Source organism: Esox lucius, chromosome 1, assembly GCF_011004845.1.
Source record: "Esox lucius isolate fEsoLuc1 chromosome 1, fEsoLuc1.pri, whole genome shotgun sequence".
Taxonomy (NCBI): Eukaryota; Metazoa; Chordata; class Actinopteri; order Esociformes; family Esocidae; genus Esox; species Esox lucius.
The window spans coordinates 30354069-30380965 of NC_047569.1; the positions used below are offsets into that span (position 1 = coordinate 30354069).

Genomic DNA, 26897 nt, shown 5'->3' on the forward strand with positions numbered 1-26897 from the left:
GTTAAACTAGGCTTCCTCGACCAGTCAATAGTAAAAAGCAGTACCAAAAAAAAAAAGACATTCCAGAGGGTGTACTTTTTCCAGACTCTGTCGGAACAGCAGGTCCGATCTGAAGCCTACCGTGCAGCAGTACCTGTGCCGCGGAGTCAGCAGGCCAGACTGCTGGGTCCACCCAGGTCAACCCGAGCCACTGGAGGTCACCGTTAATGCAGTGTTCATACATGTTGTCAATCAACAGCAGCACCATCACACCCAGCAAAACTGAGCATGTGTATATTTACCATGTGCTCCGTGGGGATTGCACAGAGAACGATTGAAAACGTTGTCGACATTGATCAGAAGACCGATTTAATAAATCAAGGAAAAGGTCTGAGAACAGTTTTATAAATACATTTAGACAAGAGATTTAGAGATGCAACATGCTGCCATTGAAACATGATTTGTGTTCAGCGGTGTCAAATCAAACAATATGCTAGATTTAATGGGTCTTTTTTATTTTTTTACTTTATTTGGGATGAGTGGTTCACACCAACAGATTCTCACAGAACGTTTAGCAAGCACAAATTCAGAATACAAAGACCCACTTGGCGTGAATGGCACCGGTCCAATTTCCCATGGTCCGCATTAGCTTGACTGGTTCCTCCCACTCATTCCACCAGTGCAAACTGTAGCAAACTTGGATACGGAACAATGGGCATGACAAGAGCCCATCCAAGCTACGACTTGTCATTGGTGGAGATAAACTTCAAGGTTACGAGCGCAACACATCTAATAACAATAATATTATCAATGTCCTAACTCCTCACCAGCCCAATCTGTTATAGATCTATCAAAAAAAAAAAAAGAACATCATGAGAAAACTGCAGCACATAGCTGATCAAAGTCAATCATCATTACAGAGCACCAGGTCCAAGTGCAGAGCATTGCAGATAAGAGCACTGTTCTGGAGTCAGTTCCTTGTGTGACCGGCCGGTGAGTAGAAGAGGATGAACGTGGACTGAAATGGTCGATGAATCATGTCGAACCACGCAGTACCTTGCACGTCAGTAACAACAGAGGGGTCGTGTGCTGCTTACGACAGAGTACGAGATCCAGGAAGTGTCTTAACTGGCAACGGAGGTGCCATAATGGTCTTCTGGAGCCTCACACCTTCCGAGCCCCCGCACCCCCCCCACCCCACCCCCCCGGGTTGTGACAGTCGAATAGCAGCTGATCGGACGGTGTCCCCAACTTGTCCCTTCACCCCACGCGCCACGCCCCCGCCGAATGACTGCGGCCCGCCGTCCTATTGGCCGGACACTGGAGGGGTGGGCAGCGATTGGTGGGTGCCGGTGAGAGGGACACTCACTGTTGTTTAGAGCGCCAGAACCGTCCAGCGATGGAGCCCAATGAGATGCCCTGCTTCTTCTGCTGTGCCAGGTCTGCCAACCTCTGCTCCTCCTCCTGTCAACACAGACACACCACAGGGTCCGTTAAGGCTTTGAAGCCCACCCGAAACAGTTGACAGCAAGCTGGAACTATAGGCATGTTCACACCACCTAAGCCCAGGGCTAAGAGCCTCCTAAGCCCAGGGCTAAGAGCCTCCTAAGCCCAGGGCTAAGAGCCTCCTAAGCCCAGGGCTAAGAGCCTCCTAAGCCCAGGGCTAAGAGCCTCCTAAGCCCAGGGCTAAGAGCCTCCTAAGCCCAGGGCTAAGAGCCTCCTAAGCCCAGGGCTAAGAGCCTCCTAAGCCCAGGGCTAAGAGCCTCCTAAGCCCAGGGCTAAGAGCCTCCTAAGCCCAGGGCTATATTTTGAAGTGGGCTAGCACCACCCATAGCCTAGGTTTAGCAGGCCCGGCTCTGGAGCAGAGTTAGCGCCACATTTTCAGGGTTAACCTCCGAAACACAATGACAAAATAACCAGCGTGAAACGGGGTCAAGAACAAAAACATTTGTTGTCCAATCACAAAACCTGGCCCTTTAACCTAATTTACATATGTTCTTGACGCATGCCGTTACTAATAGCTACACTGCATTCCTATTTGGTCTTTTCACTCTGCAAACCTTTTTCGTTTCATTAGACCTGCTACATACATCTTAGCGAAGGAGTTACAGTAGCTTGCTTTGGACGCAAGTCTAGCAAATGTCGAAAGAACGTTTTTCTTTTTCTTTGCATATTTTTTAACAAAGTTGTCAAAGCAAATACCCTACAGGGTGGTGGTACTGACCAACTGAGGTCATGACATTGTTAAGTGAATCATGGAAGCGTAACACTGATTGTGAGAACGTGACATTTGTAGCTTATTATAGAATGTAAAATGGTATTGTGTCGTATTTGTCTGTTAGCCCAGGGCTTAGGAATACAAGTGTGAATCCTTAGCCAGGGGTTAAACCTTACCCTAGGGTTAACAAACTTGTGTGAGCACAGGCTAAGCTAACCCAGGGCCAGTCTTAGCCTGGGGCGAAGATATTCCAGGGCTTACAATAATGCAGTGTGAAAAATATAACGTTCCACACAGAATTCTTGATTAGGTGGACCCGATACTTAGTGGGTTGTGTTGATTATTGGTAATCACACTGTGCCTGTGCCAGCTTGTCTGGACTGTGCCAGTGTCAGCTGGGTTTGTCTGGACTGTACCTGAGCCAGTTGGGCTTGTCTGCGTTTGAAGGCCTCAATGGGGTCCTCTTCTAGGGCGTAGTTCTCCAGGACAGACCGGACATCATCCACTCCACTGAGAGCAATGGCTGCAAACGCCGCCGCCACCGTCCACCAAAACAAAACAAACATGAGAAAGTTGCGCACACATTCTTGCACACACACTCACGCTCACTCACACACACACTCACTCTTGAGGAAATGAGCCAGATCATAGAGTGTTCGGTCCTCGGAATTGCCGTCCCACTTTCTCAGAGCCATGCCGTTGAAGGGTTGGAGGCTGAAGGCTTCCCTCTTACAGTCCACCACTATGACCTTGGAGGTGTCCCGGTTCAGACAGGACACGTCCTGCCGGGGGGGGGGGTCAAAGTGTTAGAAGACACTAGAGAGGCATTTAGAATCTAAAGAAAGTTCAGATTTAAAGATAAATAACTAAACACACACAGACACACACAGACACACGGCCTGGGGAACAGATGGGATGTCCTGACTGGATGCCCCTGAGGTGCTGCTGACAAACATGACAGAGCCACAAAGCACATGTGCGTGCGTCTCATCGTGTGCGTGCGTGTAAGGAAGCACCGGCACACACCGCTTTTCCAAATAATCAGCGCCTGCCCTATTTGGGCGGCAGGGCCCGAGCCCGAAGGAGGACATCCACACGGACACCTATCGGTGCTCCGGTTCAGTAACGAGTTAGCGAGCAACGTAAGAATGTGTCATCGTTGTCCCCCCCTCCCCCCCACGGCGAAAGATAGGACTACATTGTGTGTGGTAGTGGCATCGGAGGCTGCTGGTGGGTCATCCGGAGTATAAATCAGGTAGAGTGTGTTTGTACGTGCGTGCGCCAAACTGGTGGGCTAAGTGACAGACAGCCATGCTCCGTGTGCCTCTAACCAGGCTAACAGACAGCATGTGCGAGTAGGCGTGTCCTAAACAAACACACACACACACACACACCTTTTCCATAAAAATGATTACTTCTCTCAAGCACCAAAGAACACCTGAGCTGGGTGAATACATTGTAGTGTAAACTAAACATTAATTGCCCACTGCAGGCAACGTGGAGGGGTCACCTTCTGAGGTAATGTGTAACGATACAAGATAAAAGGAGACACCCGGGTTGATGAGAAGTCAACTTCGCAGGTGCTGCGCTCGTTCAAGCAAGAAAAACTGATTCCAAAACTGAATGGTTTAAGCAATGTGAATGGGAAGTTGATTATTTCATTATTTTTACCAGCCTGCGTTTTATGCCAATTAATTAAACCACAAAGTGCTTCAGGACTGGGAAGTGTACCTTTGCTGTAAAATAGTACAGTGGGGAGAACAAGTATTTAATAGACTGCCGATTTGCAGGTTTTCCTGCTTACAAAGCATGTAGAGGTCTGTAATTTTTATTATTGGTACACAAACTAAAATCCAGAAAATTACATTGTATGATTTTTAAATAATCTATTTGCATTTTATTGCATGACATAAGTATTTGATCACCTACCAACCAGTAAGAATTCCGGCTCTCACAGACCAGTTTTTCTTTAAGAAGCCCTCCTGTTCTCCACTCATTACCTGTATTAACTGCACCCGTTTGAACTTGTTACCTGTATAAAAGACACCTGTCCACACACTCAATCAAACAGACTCCAATCTCTCCACAATGGCCAAGAACAGAGAGCTCTGTAAGGACATCAGGGATAAAATTGTAGACCTGCACAAGGCTGGGATGGGCTACAGGACAATAGGCAAGCACCTTGGTGAGAAGGCAACAACTGTTGGTGCAATTATTAGAAAAGGGAAGTTCAAGATGACGGTCAATCTCCCTAAGTCTGGGGCTCCAAGCAAGATCTCACCTCGTGGGGCATCAATGATCATGAGGAAGGTGAGAGATCAGCCCAAAACTACACAGCAGGACCTGGTCAATGACCTGAAGAGAGCTGGGACCACAGTCTCAAAGAAAACCATAAGTAACACACTACGCCAACATGGATTAAAATCCTACAGCTCACGCAAGGTCCCCCTGCTCAAGCCAGCGCATATCCAGGCCCATCTGAAGTTTGCCCTATGACCATCTGGATGATCCAGAGGAGGAATGGGAGAAGGTCATGTGTTCTGATGAGACAAAAATAGAGCTTTTAGGTCTAAACTCCACTCACTGTGTTTGGAGGAAGAAGAAGGATCAGTACAACCCCAAGAACACCATCCCAACCATGAAGCATGGAAGTGGAAACATCATTCTTTGGGGATGCTTTTCTGCAAATGGGACAAGACGACTGCACCGTATTGAGGGGAGGATGGATGGGGCCATGCATCGCGGGATCTTGGCCAACAACTTCCTTCCCTCAGTAAGAGCATTGAAGATGGGTCGTGGCTGGGTCTTCCAACATGACAACGACATGAAACACACAACCAGGGCAACTAAGGAGTGGCTCCGTAAGAAGCATCTCAAGGTCCTGGAGAGGCCTAGCCAGTCTCCAGACCTGAACCCAATACAACATTTTTGGAGGGAGCTGAAAGTCCGTATTGCCCAGCGACAGCCCCGAAACCTGAAGGATCTGGAGACGGTCTGTATGGAGGAGTGGGCCACAATCCCTGCTGCAGTGTGTGCAAACTGGTCAAGAACTACAGGAAATGTGTGATCTCTGTAATTGCAAACAAAGGTTTCTGTACCAAATATTAAGTTCTGCTTTTCTGATGTATCAAATACTTATGTCATGCAATAAATGCAAATTAATTACTTAAATTATACAATGTGATTTTCTGGATTTTTGTTTTAGATTCCGTCACGCAGTTGAAAATAAATTGCAGACCTCTACATGCTTTGTAAGTGGGAAAACCTGCAAAATCGGCAGTGTATCAAATACTTGTTCTCCCCACTGTAGATCACAATTAAGCTTTATTTAAAATAGTGATAACTCTGGGGAACAGATACATTTTTTTAAATGTACATTTATCCAACTTAGCAAGAAAAAAGGTTTGACCGATTCTAGCACAGCTTGCTTCAATCACAGTCGATTAAACGGACAGGCCGATAACACGTCGTCAAATAGATCCGCTGATTGTATTGGCACCTCACATCTGTGCCTCCACATTGTTTGAGGTGGGGGTTTTTTTGTCGAGGGGGGGGGGTATCACCATCGAAATTCGCCATTGGACCGAGGCCTGAGGGGGGAGTGCCGTCTATTCAGCCCTCCCTTTCTGTTACGGCCTCTCTGCCTCCCTGTTGCGCTCCAAGGCCAGATGGGAGGCGAGGGAAGGAGGGAGCGAGGGAAAGGGGGGAGGAGAGGGGCTGAAGAGGGAGAGAGACGGGCAGAAGGTCACTGGGGAAAGGGGAGGGCCATGTCAGGAGCAGTTAAAAGTTGACAGGGGACACGTGTATTGGAGAGGAGGATCCCGTGGTCACAAAACAGGACTCCGTGATGTAGAGTACTAAACTACCGTTTACATTACTAATTAAACTACGTTTTGGGTGAACTGAAAATACCCAGAGTTAAAAATGACCAATAAAACACTGTATATCTAAATCCAGTAAGAGAATAGCTGGTTTCTCCTCATACATTCACCCGATGAGTTCCCGTTTGAGTGTAATTAACACGGCAAGAACTGCACAGCTCTATAAATAAGACAATCATGAATCTTCACACGGCTTCACCATTTCAGCCATTCACAACAGTACAACATTCATCATGTGGTCAGGCCCTAGGCCATTGCAGTGACTGGGCTCTGGGTTTAAATCTTTTTGAGAACTTAACAAAACGTTAATATAAAGTTAAATGCATATACACCTCATATCGAAGCACACGCCAGAATGTCAACATTAAAAAATTGCGAGCCATAGCAGTGGTTTCAGCGAAGGGAATTGACGCAAACCAGAGATCCGCATATAACAACAATCATGTCGCTGCCCTAACAACATGTCATTGTACCCAGGACGTGCAGGAAGGGAAGCCCCGCAAACATATTGGCCGGATTTCAAGCAGATTTTGGGATGAGTCGGCCCTCTTCCTTCTCTTCTACATGCCTGTGCAAACCAGCCACTTGGGAATCGCAATATTAAAAATAGCCCGCAAATGTTTTTCTTAAATACCACTCAGTAGTCAGGTGGACCACAACTACAAACGGACGTTGTGTTACATGCAGATGTCAGGCCATACCACTGGAACATCTGAGGAAGAAGCCAGGACCGCTACACACAAACGTACCCCATTAAAATCACTTGTCAGTTAGATGCCTGTTTACAGCACAGCCTTGGAGTTCCTCATCAGAGAACATGTTGTTTATACTAATGTACTTCAGCCCAGCTAGAGACAGAATGGGGCTTTTGGGGAGGGAGATGGAGGGAACAAGAGTGAGGCCCAGAAAGGGGGGGGGGGGGTGATGAAACCCCTATTGTCAGGGCCTGAGGAGGACAGAAAGACGGATGAAGACAGAGTAAGGGAAAATCAATGTTGGGGGCAGAAGGCGGCTATGGAGTGGAGACACGGGGGGTGGGGGGGGTTTAGCATCATCGTGCCGTCGGGTCACACTAGAGCGCGGCGCACCGGGGTTTCTGGGCCGGGGGGCTCGGCCCAGGGGGAGCACAGCAGTCTCAGAGCCATGTCTGGGAGACTGAAAACTCAACTCACGTCGTAGAAAATTGCCCGGAGACGGCCTACAGACTAGATTAACGATAAATCAATTCAAACAATGACAAACTGCAGTAAGCATTTGAACAATTGCGTACAGCTATTACACATCCAAAACATGGTTGATGGTTAAGTCAGTATAACTGTTGGTTGAAATGTATGCCATGTTATTTGAGGCATTCGCACACACACACACACACACACACACACACACACACACACACACACATGTACACACGTGCACGCGGACACACGCACACACCGCACCCCCCCCCCCACCCCCCCACCAAGGGGGGTAGTCTGATAATTTGTTAAACCTTGACGTGATGTCCCTCCATGTAGCGCGTGGCGTCCCTGAAGAGTCGGTACATGACAAAGCCTTGGGGGTCGATGCTGTCAATCAGAGGGTACGCCGTCTGGGTGAGAGAACACACATTACATCAGAGCCTCACAGCTTTCACACGTCGTATGCTGCTACATATTCATGACGAGAGGACAGCCATAGTTACACGGCCGAATTTGGCCTGAGGACTGGGACAGACCCGAGCGTTGTATTGTCTGGGTCGAAGTCCCCCGGTTATCACTCGCAGAACGGGAAGCCTCAGAGCAACAGGCTGTTATAGAACTAATTAGCTACTTGGTTTAGTTAGCATTACTGGTGGAAATACAGATTTTGATAGGCCCAGATTTTACCACCCACCCCAATTCCCCAAAAGTACACAGTAGTAAAAAAATAATGGTTTTCAAATCCCATGTGGGATTTGAAATTGAGAAAATATTTGGATGTGTAAAGAAATCTAAAGGGTCTAATCACCCGTCAAGTGTAGCTGGTAACAACAAACACTTCCAATGACTTGGCATGCAGCTAACCTTTGCGGGTTAATGATCTAGCAATGCTGTGTCGGGCAAATGGGAGAAAAGTAACAGACAGGCCCCAGTTTGACTTGGCCCAGTGCCTGGACCTTTAACATATCTTGCAACAGAGACCGTTTAACAAACCAAAACAGAAGCCAACTGAAAAACTGAACCCCACCCCCACCTCAGAAAATGAGGGACTTATCTCAATTGGTCCAGCTGAATGTCTTGTGAGTTTTTTCTAAATATTTCCCTTTAGGAGTAAACATTTTCTCAAACATGACAAAAAATGAAAAAATAAAACCCGGGTGCAGGTCATGGAAACACTGAGGCTGACATTAACGTACTGAACCCACACCGTCCCAGGTGTAAATCAGAGGCCAATTAGAATCTGCTCATTTGCATATACATGTGGGCATAAATTGGTCTTTTCAACCCAGCAGGCAGCCCTATTGGACGCTCGCCTGTTGGCTAAGACAACGGTAATTAGGAGAAACCTTGGGCCGAGGACTGTTGGAGCCAAAGTAACAAAACAGTCAAAAACAAAAAAAAAAAACAACAACACTAACACTAGGGATAGAGCTGTGGCCATAAGGTCTCCCACCCACGGTTCTGTATGCGGCTGAACACTGGGGTTTGCGGCAGCCCTACACTAGGAATTGTTGTTTGAAGGAATCAGGGATGATTGAGACATCAACAGGGTTAGACAGAAGCACTGGATTTGTTTCTGGGTGACTGGGGGAACAGAATGTCAACAGTGGAATTAAGTGCTGACAGGTGCAGTGTTAACAGGTGGCAGCTGTATGGGCACAGGAAACCAGCTAGGCTTCACCCAGCAGTATGGTCACCTCTGATTGGCTGGAGCAGAGACAGGCTGTGGCAGGTATTAGGTAACCAGCTACAGACCCTAATCCCTAACACTTCTTCACTACAACAAGACGCGCACCAGGCGAGAGTACTCATCAGAGCTGAAATGCAAATTATGCAAAAAAATGTATAAAAAGAAAACACGAGACAGATATTTCAATTTGTCACTGGTCCATGACAACAGGTGCTGTAAAAAGGAGTTACCCACCATGCCTGTTTCTGCAGTGAAGATGACAATCTCATAGAGCGGTGCGAGCTGTTGGAACAGGTAGTCGATACCTGGCCTCTTCTTGAAGCGCCAGCCTGTAGCCAGCTGAGGAAAGCAAAGTACCAACAGCAGTAAATATAAAACACCCAAAGAAATACAATTAGCCACTACCAACACCAGTTTATTGAACACTATAACATGAGGGTAGCTAGTTGTATTTTCCTAAAGTGGCAGTACAACGTGGAATGATTTCTTTTTCCAACAGCCTAAAAAGAGCAGCTTAAAGCAAACTAAGCCTTTTGGTGACAACCCTGGTTGCAGGCCCAGCCAATCTTGTTACACCGAAAAAAGGCATTGGGTTACGGCTGGCCGCGCCCTGCCTGTCGACCAATCGGCAACTAGTGGTGGTGGGGGGGGGGGGGACATGGAGAGAGCTCAGGTAGGGGGGCCAGGCAGGGTTTTAAGTAAAAACAAAGGTGGGGTTAGAATAGAGGGGGGAGGGGTTCCAGGAGACAGGTGGGGCCCACAGGTAACGGTTGAGCGGAGGGGGACATTCTAGATAAGAGGTAGACAGGTGGTGTGCCCCCAACGACCCGCAGGCCAGATGGCACCACCCCCACTGGAAATACAACTAGTGTACTTATGAATGATTAACTCATAACCTTGCCGTACATACCGACCACTCGGGGTGTAGCAGGACGTCGGTCAGCTCCAGGACCAGGGTGTAGGGGGGCTGATAGTAGGGCTCCCTCAGGGGGTCAGGAAGCAGCTTGGGACTGGTGGGCTCGATGATCATCTGGGGGGGGGGGGGCACATGACGTCATTATCATGGAGGTGTACAACAATATAACTGCAGGCTGATTGACAGCAACCAAGCTTAATTCTGTAGTACTTGACGCTTCTTACAAACACAGGTGAGTCAGTTTGCAAAGAAGCTAAAGGTTAACTTTTGTATTTTTTTTATAGGAACAAAGTCTGTCAGCACAGACGCTATATTGTGCAAGTTTTATGTCACTACTAGATTATGGGAATATAGGAAACAGGCAACGAAGCACCATCTGTACTCGAATCTCTGGATGCGGTGTCTCATTTGGCCTAGAGTTTCACAGGTGAACATTTCTGCACTCATACTGTACTTCAGATGGCTGGGAGTCACACCTAGAAGGGTCAGACATTGATGCATGTTTTCATATGCAGCTATAAACTCCTTCTACAAGCACTCCAGACCAGATTCCGCTGGAGATTCCACGGGCCTATACAGAAATGGGGAAAACTGCTCTAGAATATTTTGCCCCACACTCAACGAACGCGTTCCAGTGATCTTAAGTTAAATGTTTTAGTGGCTAAATACATCAAAGCCTCATTAGGGAAAAAAAGTCTAATAAATCTTTTTTTTTTTGAAATCTTCAAATATTGTTTTTCTTAAAAAGTAAGTACAGCAAATCGGGGGTACCTCTTAATTAAATTCAGTCTTATATGAGAACGGTAAGCCCCGTCCAGATAACCAGGGTGTCTCCTGAAAGATTTGCTTTTAGAGCAGTGCCTTACAACCTTTGGTGTGATTCACTACCATAGAAATCTACCACTATTATTACAAATAACCTATTACATAATGAATTAGGGTTCCTGCGAATCATACTGAAAATCATATTAGTTCACTTATCGTCATGTTTGTCATTTTGTATGTGTTTTTATTGTAGTAATACAGGGCACAGCTGTAAAGCAACCGGAAACTATGCAGCTTTCCCTGTACAGATAAAAAGGGCAAATGAAATATAAATTGCACAACCCTTGTGCTGGAGGTAATGTCTTAGACCACTGGATCCACAACGCCACGGTTTAATATTTTTTTCAAATTTGAGTTGTTTTTAATAACATTTTCTGATAGATTGATTGACAGGTTACCATTCATATTCAAGTAATTATGCAGACATTCCTTATGCATACATATTTGTAATTTTACCATATTAGTCCACAGTGGGAATGGAACACACAGGACTGGCACCACATTTATCAAGAGAGCTAAACAGGACATGTTCTGGCTTGGAAGGGTTTTGTTGGAAAAATACAGCTGGGCACAGTACCAGCTTTCGTTTCACTCGGCTGCCAGATCCTGGTCATTCAAGAACATAATTTTGAAGTGTTGCTTGAGAGGAATGAGCCATGAAGGAATACAGCGGAGCTGAGAAACCGGTCTCCCTAGCGAGCAGAACGGACTACCAATCTGACCTTTGTTTGGGGAGCTTTCTGGTGCCCAGTGCTGCTGAGGCGTCACCCAAGTGGGTGCCACACAGGAGAGGAAAGACGTCCCATCCAGTCCCCCCCCCCCCCTTCGGTTAAATAACCATTAGCAATAATACAGTGCTCTCTGCAAGCAATGGAAAAGTGAAGCATCTTTCCACATGCATTTGAACCTGATAGGTTATACGGGTTTCACCATTGAGAAACGTCAACACTATGCAAATTCCAGGACACCAGAAGTATAAGGACAATCGGCTTGACAGGTGTTTCTGGTTAGTCAGGTGTGCGTCGTTACATAATCTGCAGGCATAAAGTTCTCAATAATTGTAGTCCTTGCGTTTAACTATAAAGTGTGCTATTGGTGCCTGTTAACATTAGGCCCAAAGAGGTCAAGGGAGTTGAAAAACCTGAATCATAGCCATAATCTTAGGCATACCAAAAACTGGTTTGAAACATTGATAAATATAACAGAAGCAATGGTAAGCAATCGTAAACAGCCTGACAGGCCAACGAAGACCTCAATGCTCACTATAGTATAACACGATAAAAATTAAAACAACACTAGGAGGTTGGTGCCCACAGAAGACTTCACCGCCTTCTATACAGAGGCTACTCTGTAACATGCAAACCCTTAGTTAGCCTCTAAAACAGAAAGGTCGGGTTAGTGTGCTAAAAAGCACCTAAAATAACCTGCAGAGTTCTGGATAAAAATCTTGTGGACAGGTGACACAAATATGTAACAAAGTGATGCCCTGAGCAACGTAGGGAGGAAAAAGAAAAGAAAAAAGGTCAAAATACTACCTCATCTGTAAAAGTGGAAAGTACTTGACAGGCCAAGCCTATTTATATGTTAAATCAAATGAATGCCTTTCATTTGCTGAAGTGAAACTAAAGGCAGAAATACAAACAACAACAACTGAATATTGCTGCATTACAGGCCTGGTAGAGCATACCCAGAGAACAAATCCAGCGTTTGGTGGAGTTAAATGGGATTATGTGCAAAGGATTTGATTATTCAAACCCCTGTCAAATTCTCTCAAATTACTGAATTACAAATGGCACATTGAAATTTAGTTTTATATGATATTGGCAAAAAATACCATCTGAAAGCAGGTCCGAATTTTTTGATTTTTGGTCGGATGAGAACCAGATAGAATTTGAAGTTTTGGACAAAAAGCTCTGGGTGTTGCACATACTTTACACTGCCCAGGCCTGAAGACTCACCATCCCTACAGTGAACTATGAGGGTGGCAGCATCATGCTTTTGGGAAGATTCACCTGAGCATGGACTGGACATCTTATTAGAATTCATGGAAGCACAGATAGCACAACATACAGGCAAATACCGCAAGAGAAACTCATCAGAAGGGCAATTATCCCAAGCACAAGTCCAAACAAAATTTTAATGGCAGAAAAACAAAAGGCCCTGTCATAGTCCTGATCAAAAGTCGGTGGAACCAATAGACCAATTGCAGTCTACAAGCATCATCCACCACCTTAAAGACCTGAAGTATATCTGCCAAGACTGGGCTAAAATCACTGTCTGCAAAACAGGTCCAATCTTACCCCACAAGCCTAAAAGCTGTGATTGGAGCAAGTAGTCTCAACCAAACATGAAGATATGTAGGTTGAATGTTTATGCAAGCAACACTTTCTTACCAATATTCCCCTACCGATAACAGTTTTTTTTGGTTTTAAGAGATCAAAGAGCAAAATATTTCAAAGTACAATCTGTAACAAGTATTAGGGCCAGGATATTTTATGATGATGTCAAATGTCACTGAAATCATCTGTAATGCTTGACATTGAAACCATCCTCCACTCAGCCAACTACAAAGGATCACTGAACACCTCAGTGATCTTCATCTAAATCTGTTCTGTTGAAACTGCTTTGAATCTCAAACACACATCAGCACTGGCACTGTTTTGTTGTCGTTGTTTATTGTACACTGATGGTTTTATTTAGATAGACTTACCTAGATGACTAGATTATAAATATTTTAATAGCGCAAATGGGTGAAAAGGGCAATTGTTGCACAACACCTTTTGAGTTAATGTGAAATGCATTAGGGAAGAAATGAAAATCCGCTCACACTGGCACAGAAGAACTCTACCATCACCAGCAGCAGAAAGTGTTCGACAGAGTGCACCATGTTAGTTAACAGGCAAACAACGTTGTGAGTACACTTATATGCTTTCCAGATCTGGGATCTGACTAGAGCTGTGTTTTCTTCATCGGTTTACAGTTTCTGTTACAGATCACCTACCTGTCTGTAGTCTTTGAAATACTTAAACGTCCTTCTCAACTGCTGGATAACCGGAGCGTCTGTAAGAAAGATCAAACAGGAGAGGAATGAAAGTGCACAGACGCGGCATAAAATACACAGGACAAACATTCATGACTGTTGAAACGCTAGCGTGGAGACCAATCCCTGTTGAAAGATGCATGCTTCTGGACCAATCCCATATAGACTGGGTGGACTTGTGGAGATCTGAGAGGATATGAGTGACGTGGTATCACCTCCGCACATCCAATCAAAGAACAAGGTGGAGCCATCACAGCAATGCCTTTCAATTTACAAATGTTCTCTCTCTCTCAGGCATCCACAAGTGCGCAGGGCAAAGGACCTGTGTGCGCGATTAGCAGACCCACTAGAGACCACGTGGATGAACGTAGAAATGCCCACAGCTGCAGGGGCCAATGACTGACAATTAAAAAGCGCATCTCCGGGGGACGCCAGCGTCGGGCTCAACAGATAACATCTCTGCAATTTGACAGCAGATGCTACTAGTCAGCGGAAGCATGCAGCCATGGGCCCGTGGGATGCAGGGGCTTTGGAGAAAGTGAGAGAGTGAGAGATGGAGTAGGTCTCTATGGGCCTATTGCGTGCGCCATGCCTCTGGCCCCTGTGTTTAATCAGGCAGGCCCCTCTGGGCCCCCCAGGCCAGGACCAACAGCATGTTAAACACCCCCACCCCTTCAGCCTGGCTGTGGTGTGTGTGTTTTCAGTCCTGCATGTTTGATTAGTCCTGGGGGTGAACACACTCTTCCAGGGAGCGTGGGACTGTGATCGGCCCCGTTGACAAACCACTCCCTGGGGAGCACAGAGCCAAGCCAGGCTAGGGGGGCGGGGGCGATGATGTTACTCACCCCTGCAGAAGGATGCTGTGCGTGCGCGTGCTTTAGGATAGGGCTGATCAAGGCAGGCTTTTATCATGATAATAAAAAGGATGAGGGCTGAGACTGGTAGGATGACCGTGAACAGAGGACAACAGAAAGAGGATGATTTGGTGAAGAACATTTGTGGGTCTGGCCTCACCGCAACCCCTGTGATGAGTGACTGGTCAGGAAGCAACTACTCCCTCCAGATTAGGGGCGTGGCCTAACAATGGCCATTCTGCCACACTCCACTTTCTCCACTAGTAACGGTCGGCTGGCAATACACACGATCCGATTTAGGCTGATCGAAATACAGAACACCCACTATGGCAAAAAACAACAACATAAGGCCGTCGTTTATCCCAGGCGGAAATTACATTGAGTCAAAAAAACAACCGTTGCAAACTGACGACCCCCCCTTGACAAGCAAGAGCGCAATGGCTACACAACCCCCGTCCCAATCCTGATTGATCTGAGTCGCGAGGAAGCCCATTGCGGTTAGTGGAAGGCCATGTTGCTCTCTGGAGGGATGTCGATTTTAACGGGGGAGAGTCAGGGAGGGAGGGACGAGAGGGAGATGGCCCGGCCTCCGGACATAACAAAAGCTTCCTTTAATCCTCGACAGGGCCGGCATATGCTCCGCTAGTTTGCCAAAGGCCATTATTGCTCAATTGCCTTTCTTCTCGGGGAGGGGGGTGGTATTGCTTTTCTTTTCTCTTTTGGCCCGCGCTGTCAGTCGAGCGTTTCTTCAGAGACAAACGGTGGTTTGAGGCTGGAGAGGAGGGGTTCCAGGCAGGGTAGGTAGAGGAGGCTGGAGAGGAGGGGTTCCAGGCGGGGCAGGTAGAGGAGGCTGGAGAGGAGGGGTTCCAGGCGGGGCAGGTAGAGGAGGCTGGAGAGGAGGGGTTCCAGGCGGGGCAGGTAGAGGAGGCTGGAGAGGAGGGGTTCCAGGCGGGGCAGGTTGAGGAGGCTGGAGAGGAGGGGCAGGTTGAGGAGGCTGGAGAGGAGGGGAAGGTTGAGGAGGCTGGAGAGGAGGGGAAGGTTGAGGAGGCTGGAGAGGAGGGGAAGGTTGAGGAGGCTGGAGAGGAGGGGAAGGTTGAGGAGGCTGGAGAGGAGGGGAAGGTTGAGGAGGCTGGAGAGGAGGGGAAGGTTGAGGAGGCTGGAGAGGAGGGGAAGGTTGAGGAGGCTGGAGAGGAGGGGAAGGTTGAGGAGGCTGGAGAGGAGGGGAAGGTTGAGGAGGCTGGAGAAGGTTGAGGAGGCTGGAGAGGAGGGGAAGGTTGAGGAGGCTGGAGAAGGTTGAGGAGGCTGGAGAGGAGGGGAAGGTTGAGGAGGCTGGAGAAGGTTGAGGAGGCTGGAGAGGAGGGGAAGGTTGAGGAGGCTGGAGAAGGTTGAGGAGGCTGGAGAGGAGGGGAAGGTTGAGGAGGCTGGAGAGGGTTGAGGAGGCTGGAGAGGAGGGGAAGGTTGAGGAGGCTGGAGAGGAGGGGCTCCAGGCGCGGCAGGTTGAGGAGCTGGCTATCGGTTCGTTTCCAGCCCCGGAGGTCATGTTCCTCCAAGAGCCTGCATGTCTTTCAGACAGACCCAACATGGAGATTGTAAAGAACATTGTAGATAACTGGGGTAGAGGTTGAATAAAACCATAACAGAAGAGGTCCTCCAAGTCCTAAAATGGCTCTGAAAAGTATGGCACAGCGATGTAAGCATAACAAAAGCACTTAAAAATTTGCTTGCCAAAGGCAATAAATGTTTTCCTTAATGCTAAACACAGACATCTGGTGCTTGAATTCTGCATCCGGAATGTTTATTAATTCCACATGCTGGGCTAAAGCAACAGTTACCAACCTCAGTGAAACACTGGTGTGTGGTATGTTCTTTTGATGAACAAAGCAGACTCCATTCCAACGGACAAACTATTTATTTATTCTTTAAATAAATATTGTGCCACAAATATACAATGATAGGCTTTGGTTCATAGTGCAACATTTCTGATCCACACCCTCTCTTGCATCTCTTCCTCCTTTTAAGTTCCAACTTCCCTTGGACGAGGGCAAGGAGGAGCAGTGCGCACAGCGCGCTGTCCGTGGTGCTGACCTGTGACAACTCAAGACTCATGTATAACAAAAAGCCGGCATTCTGACAGCAGCCAAGGAGCCACGGTGGGGGGAGGGGGTGGGTCTGTCTCAACAGGGCAGACTCAGGGAACCCCACCCCCACCCCCGCCCACCGGTCAGGTAGTACCTGTGACTTCATCGTGGCAACCCGCCACTCAGCATCAGCATCACGCCAAGTCAGATCCCCCAGAGGCCTTGGCTCTGAATGCCGACACTTGGCGTGGAGGCGTGGTCCAAGATACGAAACCAGACCTCCTCGGCTCAGGTCCCCAAGGGGCCCACCCAGTGGAGGCGTTAAGGCTCAGGGATCCCCCTCCCCGGGCCACACATCCCTCTCCGCTCGCCTTCTGCCGCTTGGGGCAGTGTGCTGGGAGTGGTTGCGCCAGTTCCAGCCAATAGGAGCGGCTGTAGCAGCATCACGGGCACTGAGGTAATGAAAACGGAGACAAAGCAGCGGCGCCATAGAGACGGGATGATAACCGTTGTCACCGGGCCATCGTTACCCGTTTAAGGAGGCCATCCAGCTCTGCCGTGTGAAAAACATCGGGAAAGGTCCACAGCTACCACCCTGCATTAGCATAGCTTTGATGTAGGCAGGGAGGCATCGCCCCCACTCCAACCTGCCCTGTCATGTCATTAGCATACCCAGTTAAGACACCAGACATGAGCACAGCAAAACACCAACCAAACAGATGACTTAATACAGTCAAACTATTTTAGTAAATCTTTTCCAGACTTGACGGGGTCATGTGTCATGGCGCTCTGGCTTTCCTTTCCAGTAAACTGAACATACGTCAGCACAACGCTGAAAAGGGGCTTCATGTCTGTGATGCCACATTTGCATCAACCCCCTCAGCAAGAAGAGGAAATAACAAGACTAAGATTTCACAAGACGATGATCATCAACAGCTGTCGGACTATTGTTAGCTTCACAGTGTTCACAAAATTCTGCTTGGAGCAGCTTTTACTTCCAACCGCCACAATGGATCACAGAATCCAATTCTGGTCTTTTTCACAAATCACTGTTTTTAACCAGTTACTTAGTAACAGAAATGTGTGTAATGTTCATACACGATTGGTCTGAAGACCAATTACTAAGAAATATCAGCATGGGGATGTCTGTGTCAGTGTCCTTAACCTGACAGAATCAGATCCACCTACAGACCAAGGAGCAGATGTCAGGGAACACAGCCAGGCCAAAAGATTCAGACCCAGGGGACCAAGCCTCTTCAAAAAGGGATCAGGGGAAACATCAAAAAGTAGTGGAAACAACTCACCTTTGTCAAACCCATCTGGAATCTGTAAGAGAAGACACAAATCAGAAACATTGTCAAAGTCATTTTGCCAAATGACACTGCTCTTGGCCAGAGGGACTTAAAGGAGTGACTCATTCAGTTCCAAGTCCCAGTGGGAATCAAACCCACATGACACTACCAGCTGAGCAACACAGGACCTGTTTCATCTAAAAAATAAACCGTGGGTATCATATCCATACTGTACAACTACAAACAAAGAGGCACTAGACACTGCATACAATAAACTAACCACAACCTTTGGAATGAGAGAAGTAACACAAGAATCCCACATAACACGAGTGACCAAAAAAAAAAAAAAAAACTGATCTGAAAGGGTTTTTATCCTGATGACAGGGACACTGACAACAAAAAAAGAATATTGAACTGAGGCACAGTTGCTGGTCTATATGTGTAATGACAGAACACACTTAAACAGGCCCCTCCCCCCGCAGTGTTGCAGCAGCACGCCACACTGGCCCACCAATAACCAGCCAAACAATCTCTCAGCTGATTAATATTCAGCTGCTTCTGCCAGCAGGTCTTGCCTGCACAACAGAGAGAATGGGGGGGGGGGGTCGACACTACACCCCAACTTCCCCATCAAGGCGGCCCTGAGATTAGAAAGCGGAGCCCAGCAGCGGTAAGGAGAATACATAACGACACCCCCTGCTGCCTGTCAATGGTTGGGTCTGAAAAGGAGTTTCCTTTGCCACAAGATTAACAAGTCCCTTGGCAAACACTATGATCTACAGCAACCTAATATAAAAATAAATTGGCGACCAAACAGCATCCCAATTGCATTAGGTACATTTTCTTTCACCAAGTGCTAGCAGGAAAAGGTACGTGCCCTAATCTTATTAAAATGATTTAGTGCTGAAAAACTGCTTAAAGCATGCAGCCTATTTGTCTTGACAACTACAATGATTATATCACTGTACCAAAATAGTTGCATAATGTACCAGATGTGTTTTAGGGCAAAGGTAGTGTGATGGGGCCAGTAACCACAGTCATGGAAAGACCAATCACACCCTCTGGTGGTATTGTGAGGAGATGAAAGGTCTACATGTTCCCCTTTAAGAAGACAAACAAATTTTAACCCACAGGACACAGTCGGTCTGAACTATTGGTTACCCAGGTTTTTTTTATTTTATAAACTCATTTTAGATACCTGAAGTAATTTCAAAGCCAATATGCTGCATAGGTTGGTCTGGCAGTGTAAGCACAGCATTTCTATACTTTTTCCATATGGATTAATTTATTGAATACAGATTGAAGTGTTTACACAAATAAACCAAAAAAGTATTAGCATGTTATGACTCCTGCCAAGATTGCGTTTTTTGTAGTTCACAGGTTAATAGTTTCAGTACAGCACAAAAATGTATTGTCAACAGTTACAGGAAGTCAGTTTAGTTTTTTTTCAATTAGATGAAACACAGGCAGGAATTCTATGAGCAATATTTCTGGAATAAAACCAAATATAGCTCAACAAATAGAAAAGGAACCTTGTGAGGCACTTACTGGCCAATTCTTTAACTTATGCTTTGGCTTACTCATACAGTTACAACATATATGTTATTAAAGCAATACAGCATAACTCCAAAGAGGAACTTCTGGTAACACCCAGCAATGAATTAGCTGAAAACACTGGTACAGAAGACACAGCTCTTCCAAACTGGGACTTTTCAGAGGAGTTTGATGTTGTTCGAGGTGTGTGAGGGCTCATTTAGGGCTAATTCACACCCCTTCATCACTCTGGGGCAGGGCCCTGGGAGACAAGGTAGCGGCCATGTTCCCGAACCGGCTTCAGCAAAGCCACGGGAACTCTCCACACGGAGGTGTCAGACGTGGCTGCTCATTACATGCAGGGATGAAATCGGTTCCCACACTGACAGCATACAGCGTGGGAGCCCAGACACTCTTACACAGTGTAGCGTGGAGGGGCATGTCATTTAGAGATGAAGCCTGAGCCATGAAAGCTTACAGCAATTTGAAGTCCCTTCCAAGTTCCAAACAGAATTAACCAGCATTGGAAGTTCAACAAAACCTACTTGAACATCCTGTGACAAAGGAGTTCATCATATTCTAATGTTTAAGCAAATTCCTAGGATCACTCATTTCAACCCGGAGCACACTTCTGGCCAGCTGTGTGCAAGCTTGAACACTGAATGTTTGTTTAGTGTGAACACAAACTGAGCCTTCTTAGTTCTACCTGTAGTCACCCATGCCGCTGTATAGCAAACTAGGTCTACTGGTGGCCTACCATCAAAACAAATGGAGGAAAATCTAAAGGAGCATTTTGCCTGTCAATTAAGAAGAAAAACTCCAGCAAAGTCTTGCACAGTTGCTTATGGTTCGGTATGTCAAACTGAAAGGCTGTAATATACATTGATATGAGCACATTTACCACTGTAGGGGAGAGGTTGATGAAAACTTAGAGGATAACTCCAGGGGTGTTCAACCTGGTAGGACGCCTTGTCTGTTCAGGGAAAATGCTGCTCGCATTTCTTTGGCAGTCCTAGGGAAACGGCGTCTTAAGATAACAATATCAGACTCAGGTGAACTATGGGATATGGTTGTACATCTGCATACACTATAGAGAAAGATGCACTGTTCCAACTAGTTTTGCAGAAAGACTGGAAACGGCTAACATGCTAGTGGCTCACATAGAATGCAGTCACTGCAAGAACGCTCATCAGTATGCCCTCAAAATTACTTCCTGCATACAGAACAAAGATGCACCAAAAAAAATTCCACAAATTTACCAGACTACAAGGAAGCGCATAATAGGCCTTACCGCTAAAATTTCTAACCATCACCATAATCCTGGAAAACTCAGTCAGGGGCTAAAGGCACAAAAACATGCTTGATCTTGCCTCTACCTTTCTCTTATTCTCAGACAGGTGGGTGACACACAGAGGAAACCGAAGAGATGAGAACAGGATACAGCTCCTTCTCTCACAGTGACACCCAGAGACCTCCAATTAACACAGCCCCTTCCAGTCTGAGGGGGACAAGCGTTGAATCCAGCACCAGGAGGCCCTGGCACACTCCTCTCACAGGAGCCTGCCAAGTGTGCCCTTTGAAGTAAAGTGTGCCCTTTCAAGTGCCCACATTCCCAAAGCATCACCTCTGCAACTCCTGTCAGAGGGCCACACAGCAGCCTGTGAAGTATGCCCTTTGAAGTGGCTGCAGGCTATACTATAAAGCATCAGACTAGGGCTGAGGTGAGCCCTAAGAAGTGTACATGTTCCAAAACCCACAACTGTATTCCTGTCTATCACAGTGACACAAGGCCTGTCCTTGTCAGATTCCACACATCATGTCACAATGACAGACAGAGGCCTTATTTTACATTATCCTTTACATGACATCTCAGTTTACATTGGCATGTGGAGATATAAGCAGAGAGTGTTTTGTTCTGGGCAACTTCACCAGGCAGAAACTTCACCAGCCCCTTATAACAACGCAGACAAACTATATTTAAAAAAAAAAAAAAGCTTTCATTACAAGTTTAACTTTTCAACTTAGATATTTTTTTGGTTTGAAACTAGGATCACCTGTCAAACTCCAAGCTTTTCTCTTGAAAGTACAATAACTCTGGGGGAAGGGTGCCTTCAAGAACCCACCACCCACCACCTCTGAAGGAAGCAGCTGAAGGGAAGGATTTCTGCAAAAAAACTACAATATAATAGACCGGGCACCTTTCATAAAAATCTATCGTAGAGTAAAAAGGCCCTAATATAACGCCACAGAAAGACAGTGACCATAGGAGTTGTTTCAGTGAACTACATTAACCTTGAGGCAAGCTCCTTTAGGAGGAATTTGGATTATGGCAAGCCTACTCAACTCTGACCCTAGACGGTCAAAACACTTGTTATTGTTCCTCTCCTTCTAATCAGAGACTGATTTAGACCCAAGTTAGAAGGGGGGTAGTCACCAACCAAGTAGAGATAAAATATGTCAGCCCACCAGGGCCAGAGTCAAAAAGCCCATTGATGTAGGTAACACTATGGGTCCGACAAACATTAGTGGAGACACATCGCCACCTAAAATAGTTTGTGAATATTGGTGACATTTCTTTCTAAAGCACTAAAAGGCTCAGCCGAGACATGTTGAGTAAATAGCCAAATAAACTTGAGAACGACCATTTACATCACGAAGGCTGACATCACATCCCATGCTCAGAAGCGGCTTGCCATGATGACATCAATCCTGCCACTAACAGGTATAATACTTATCCAAGTCTTGTAAGATCGGTTGGACAGGTGGGTGACACACTGAGAGGAAACTATAAATATGAGAACAGGATCCAGCTCCTTCTCTCACAGTAACACCCAGAGACCTCCAATTAACACAGCCCCTTCCAGTCTGAGGGGGACAAGCGTTGAATCCAGCACCAGGAGGCCCAGGCACACTCCTCTCACAGGAGCCTGCCAAGTGTGTCATGACCTTTGAAGCTGGTTGATAGGTGAAAGGTGAGAAGTGCGCTCTTTCAAAATTCCCGCCTTTAATCCCTGGCAGTTTTACACACTCGGCTCGCAGTACAGTGACAAGTGTGCCCCTTTGATATGGACAACAGGACCACAGTTGAAAGGTGAAATAAGTGTGCTCTTTAAAGTAGTCACTTTCACCGACCAACAGCTCTAACCACTGGCACAAGCCATTCTCAGACCGGTGAGAAGTGTGTCTTATTCCTGGGAAACCACAAATCAAAACACGAGCTTGTACTGATTTAACAAGGTACATCACCGTGGTAAAAAAAAAAACATCACTTAAGCCACGAGTCACATTTCAATATGCACACTTTAACACCCTTTGGCACAAGCTGCTATCTGCTGAGAAGTGTGCCCTTTGAGGGAAACCCTCCCCTCTGGTCACACACACCTGAGGGTTAGAGGGCACATAAAACTTCAATAGTGTGAATAAAATCCTTTAATAATTTGAAGCCACAATCAGAGATTATGAAATAATAGTAATTGGTCAGAATTTAAAATTAATACTTCAGTGATCTAAAGTTAGTGACACTTTTAACAGTCAATTACCCACACTTTTGAATAACTGGCCTTTATAAGTTAACAGGCAGGAATGTTTTGTTTTGGAATATTTTTCATGACAACATACCGTGTTTCCATGTTCATCCACTGAATTGCTACCTGTAGATAGGGTGAAAAACACATTACTTATGATAAACATTACACATCTATTTGCCTTTAACACACAAGTGTCACCAAACAAATTACACCTAAAAAGAGCATAACACAAAACTAGTATTTTAGAATTAAACATTACAAAAGCTCCATAGGAAGCCTTTCACAACAACAAAATATGAAGTGTCAGGTATTTTAAAGTTGAACCATTTACCTCAAATTACAGTATTCACTACACTATCAGTACAATAACACAGAAATATACAATACTAAAAGAAAAAGTATTTAAATCACACACAGTAACTCAATCCGACATGACATGCTTACGTAGAAAAACACTTGAGACATGAGTGCAAAAGATACTCCTGAGGAACAATCCTCCTGTTCATCAACTGGAAGGTGAGTAACACACAAACCTGCACAGACTCCACATTCTCAAAACAAGCTACATCAAAAATACCCTCCAAAAAAGGAATATCCCAGGGCCACAGAATCACTCCGCTATCATCGGCACGACCTTCACTAGAGCTGCCGGCTTGGCGTTAAGTCCTTGAAATGCCGTTAACCCAGAGAGTAGGGGACCAAAGAGAGGAAGGGGTCAGCTGTAGGCAGACTTACCAAATATGTACACCATGCTGACCGCACCTCCTATGCCCATCAGGCCCGCTAACCGTATCACCATCTTCTTAGCATAGGCGGTGTTCTCCTTTTGCTTTTTGTCATCCGCCTTGTCCTGCGTCTGCTCCGAGTCCCCGCCCCCATCGCCCTCTGGAGGAGGTTTACCCTATCCATACAAACACCATTCAGGTCCGATTCTTGTTACTTCCTCACAAGATATTCAATCAAGCAGAAATATTGACAACACTGAGTAGCTAGTAAAATATGTAACTATTACAAGGAAATAAATTCCAGTGAAATTATATTTGTCATCAAATACTAGAACAGGTGGGGCCAAATCAATCCAAAAGAATCAAACGACTAAGGCAACAATAACAGATTTTGAAAGACATAGGGGGTGGTTTTGCAAGCACAAAATAAGCATATTCCTCAGATTTTCCATTGACCGTGTTTACTTCTTCAAGGAAAAGGCTTAATCTGTGTCTTTGAAACCGGCTCTTAGACAGACAATTTAGGCATAATTAATTAACTAGGAATACATCACATTCAATCATGTGGCTCTGACCTTCGGAAATCTACATGAACGTCTCTTGGGCTGTTAAACATCAAGCTATGACTTACAGTACAGTATGTTACTACGGCCTTGGCTTGAACAGAAATAAGTCTCCGTAACAGGCATAAAAACACATTTCAAACGGAAAATGAACATGGGAGTGGATAAGGATGGCTAGCCAACTACTTACCGGATCCACTACTTCACTGACTAACTAGTAGTATGACAAGGCTAGCTTATCTCCTGTCCTGAATACGTCGGAGCAGCTGAACCACAGTTAGCAGAATAGCTACGTCGTAGGTAACACTAAATGGTAATTCAAAAACACGTCTTGCCGCGATCCGTTTGCTTAGGATGACTTACAGATAGCAGCAACTAACAAATGCGATACTATTTAGGCTAACTACAGGTGAGAGGTTACATCTAGATGGATGAGACTGACAAGCTAGCCTCATGTTTCTTCGAGTCCATTCATTCAACCAAATAAATGGGGCGTCAATGAAAAATAAGACTCATGACACACCGGGTTTTCAAGTATCTAGCAATGACAGGTCATAAATACAAATGTACCTGATTTGTTCAATGTGGATTTGTTGTTTTTGTAACCTTGCTTGCTAGATTATAGCTAGCGATCCAACTAGGCAGATAGTGATGTCAGTTAGTTAGCTGACGTTAGCTAGCCACAGTAGACTTACCTGACTCTTCTGTTGCTGAAGCCTTTCTTGCAAGATTGCTTGAGCGAGTCCACCTGAAGCACTGTCAATGCTCTCTCCTGTTTGCGGCTTATCGGTGGACAGTGCCCGAATGAACGCCGCCAGTGCGGGGGTAAAAAACCCTCTGTCCCCATCCCTGAGCCGCAGGAGGCCTCTACCCGCACGAACACACATGGGGAACATCGACAACGCCGACATCTTGAATAGAACAGTGTGGGTGAACGTAGCGCAAGCGAAAAGGACAAACGCGCTTGATTGGCTTATGTCACTAAAAGCGACAGCCATACGAACGAATCAAAAGAGGTAACAAACATATGAAACACAATAGGGCGGTACCTATAGCTTTCGCCCCAATCGAAACGAATATATGTTTGACCTTCGAATGCAACCCAAAATGTCCATCATTACTAATGGCAATGCCCAAAGTTTGTTACTTAGGGGTGTGATCGCATTCACGTCGTTGAAAAGAATGAACAAAAATGACTGTTGTATCATTAAATAAATACTTAGCTAAATTAAATGCAAGACAAATGTAGAATTACTTTAGATCATAATAACGAAATTGCCAAGATAATGTAATATTTGTATTTATTATGGACCAATGTTCAATGTTTAATACATTCCATTAATTAATAAACAAGTAGCTGGAAAACTGTAGAGATGTTAGAATAATTTTTGCCATAACAAATCCTTCCAGACATTGATGTTCTTAATCTCTTCTTGCTGACTGCTCATTTGGTATTTCAACACCAAACACCAAAACCCACCACTGCATCATGTAAATGGCAAAAGACCAAGGCTATTTTTGCATTGAAGTGGGCAGTGCATTAGTGCAGGTAATATCAAGAATATGAAACAATTATGTATGTAGAAATGGTGTAAGAGCCCTCTGAATATATTATTTGTTACAGTAAACATATCATTAACTGAGAAAATATATTGATATTAAATAATTTCTGTTATAGAGAAAACTCAATGTTTTAATTTGTTTTACCAATTACCTTCAACCTAACTTGTATAACAAATGTGGACATTACCCATCACATTATTTGAACAGTTCAGTAATGAAATCGTTCATATTCTGCTATTCATATATTGTTCCTAGATAGTCAATAAACATTAAACTTACTATATGTCAATCAACGTTGCTAAATCGTGAGCTTAGAATTATAACCTGTTAGCAAAGGTTTTACATAGTACATTTATTTTTTATAGCTTAACAAGGCCATCACCCTAGTTGTACTGAGGGTGGGTCATATCAAAATCCTGGGACAGTTAGAAATTTTCTTTTTTGGAATAGTTCAAATGCATATGAAACCTTATAATTCTGAGCACTGATCCGGTTCAGATTTATAAGGTTCCATCTCACCATCACAATGTAAACCCTTTAGTATCAAGGAATAAATATAGCCATATTGCAAATTGAATATCATTCATTCATTCATTCATCTTCTTCCGCTTCATCCGGGGCCGGGTCGCGGGGGCAGCAGTCTAAGCAGAGATGCCCAGACTTCCCTCTCCCCAGACACTTCCTCCAGCTCTTCCGGGGGGACACCGAGGCTTTCCCAGGCCAGCCGGGAGACATAGTCCCTCCAGCGTGTCCTAGGTCTTCCCCGGGGTCTCCTCCCGGTGGGACGGGACCGGAACACCTTCCCAGGAAGGCATTCCGGAGGCATCCGAAACAGATGCCCAAGCCACCTCAGCTGACCCCTCTCGTTGTGGAGGAGCAGCGGCTCTACTCCAAGCTCCTCCCGGGTGACCGAGCTTCTCACCCTATCTCTAAGGGATCGCCCAGCCACCCTGCGGAGAAAGCTCATTTCGGCCGCCTGTATCCGGGATCTTAATATCTTATATCTTAATCCCAAAACATTGATCTAACACAATG

General features: G+C 45.7%; 1 protein-coding gene across 1 annotated transcript; it reads right to left on the bottom strand.

Annotated features, from left to right (window-relative positions):
- Positions 1-325: 325 nt before the first annotated feature.
- On the bottom strand, positions 326-25236 carry timm50 (translocase of inner mitochondrial membrane 50 homolog (S. cerevisiae)). The gene is made up of 11 exons (XM_010893855.5): positions 24995-25236; positions 23747-23912; positions 23103-23134; positions 17964-17985; positions 13689-13747; positions 9857-9976; positions 9181-9285; positions 7568-7666; positions 2823-2979; positions 2614-2720; positions 326-1443 (listed from the first exon to the last, which is right to left on the bottom strand). Exons 1-11 carry the CDS (start codon positions 25208-25210, stop codon positions 1345-1347), a joined length of 1182 nt encoding a protein of 393 aa, XP_010892157.1. The 5' UTR covers positions 25211-25236; the 3' UTR covers positions 326-1344.
- Positions 25237-26897: the final 1661 nt, after the last annotated feature.

What these genes read in the sequence shown, in the direction of transcription:
- timm50 (XM_010893855.5), bottom strand. Translation starts at nt 25,210, where the DNA reads ATGTCGGCGTTGTCGATGTTCCCCATGTGTGTTCGTGCGGGTAGAGGC. An exon ending in TGGATGAACATGGAAACACG is followed by an intron (nt 17,986 to 23,102) that starts GTATGTTGTCAT and finishes CTTCTCTTACAG; the next exon opens with ATTCCAGATGGGTTTGACAA. An exon ending in TCTGGCTCATTTCCTCAAGA is followed by an intron (nt 2,721 to 2,822) that starts GTGAGTGTGTGT and finishes CGGCGTTTGCAG; the next exon opens with CCATTGCTCTCAGTGGAGTG.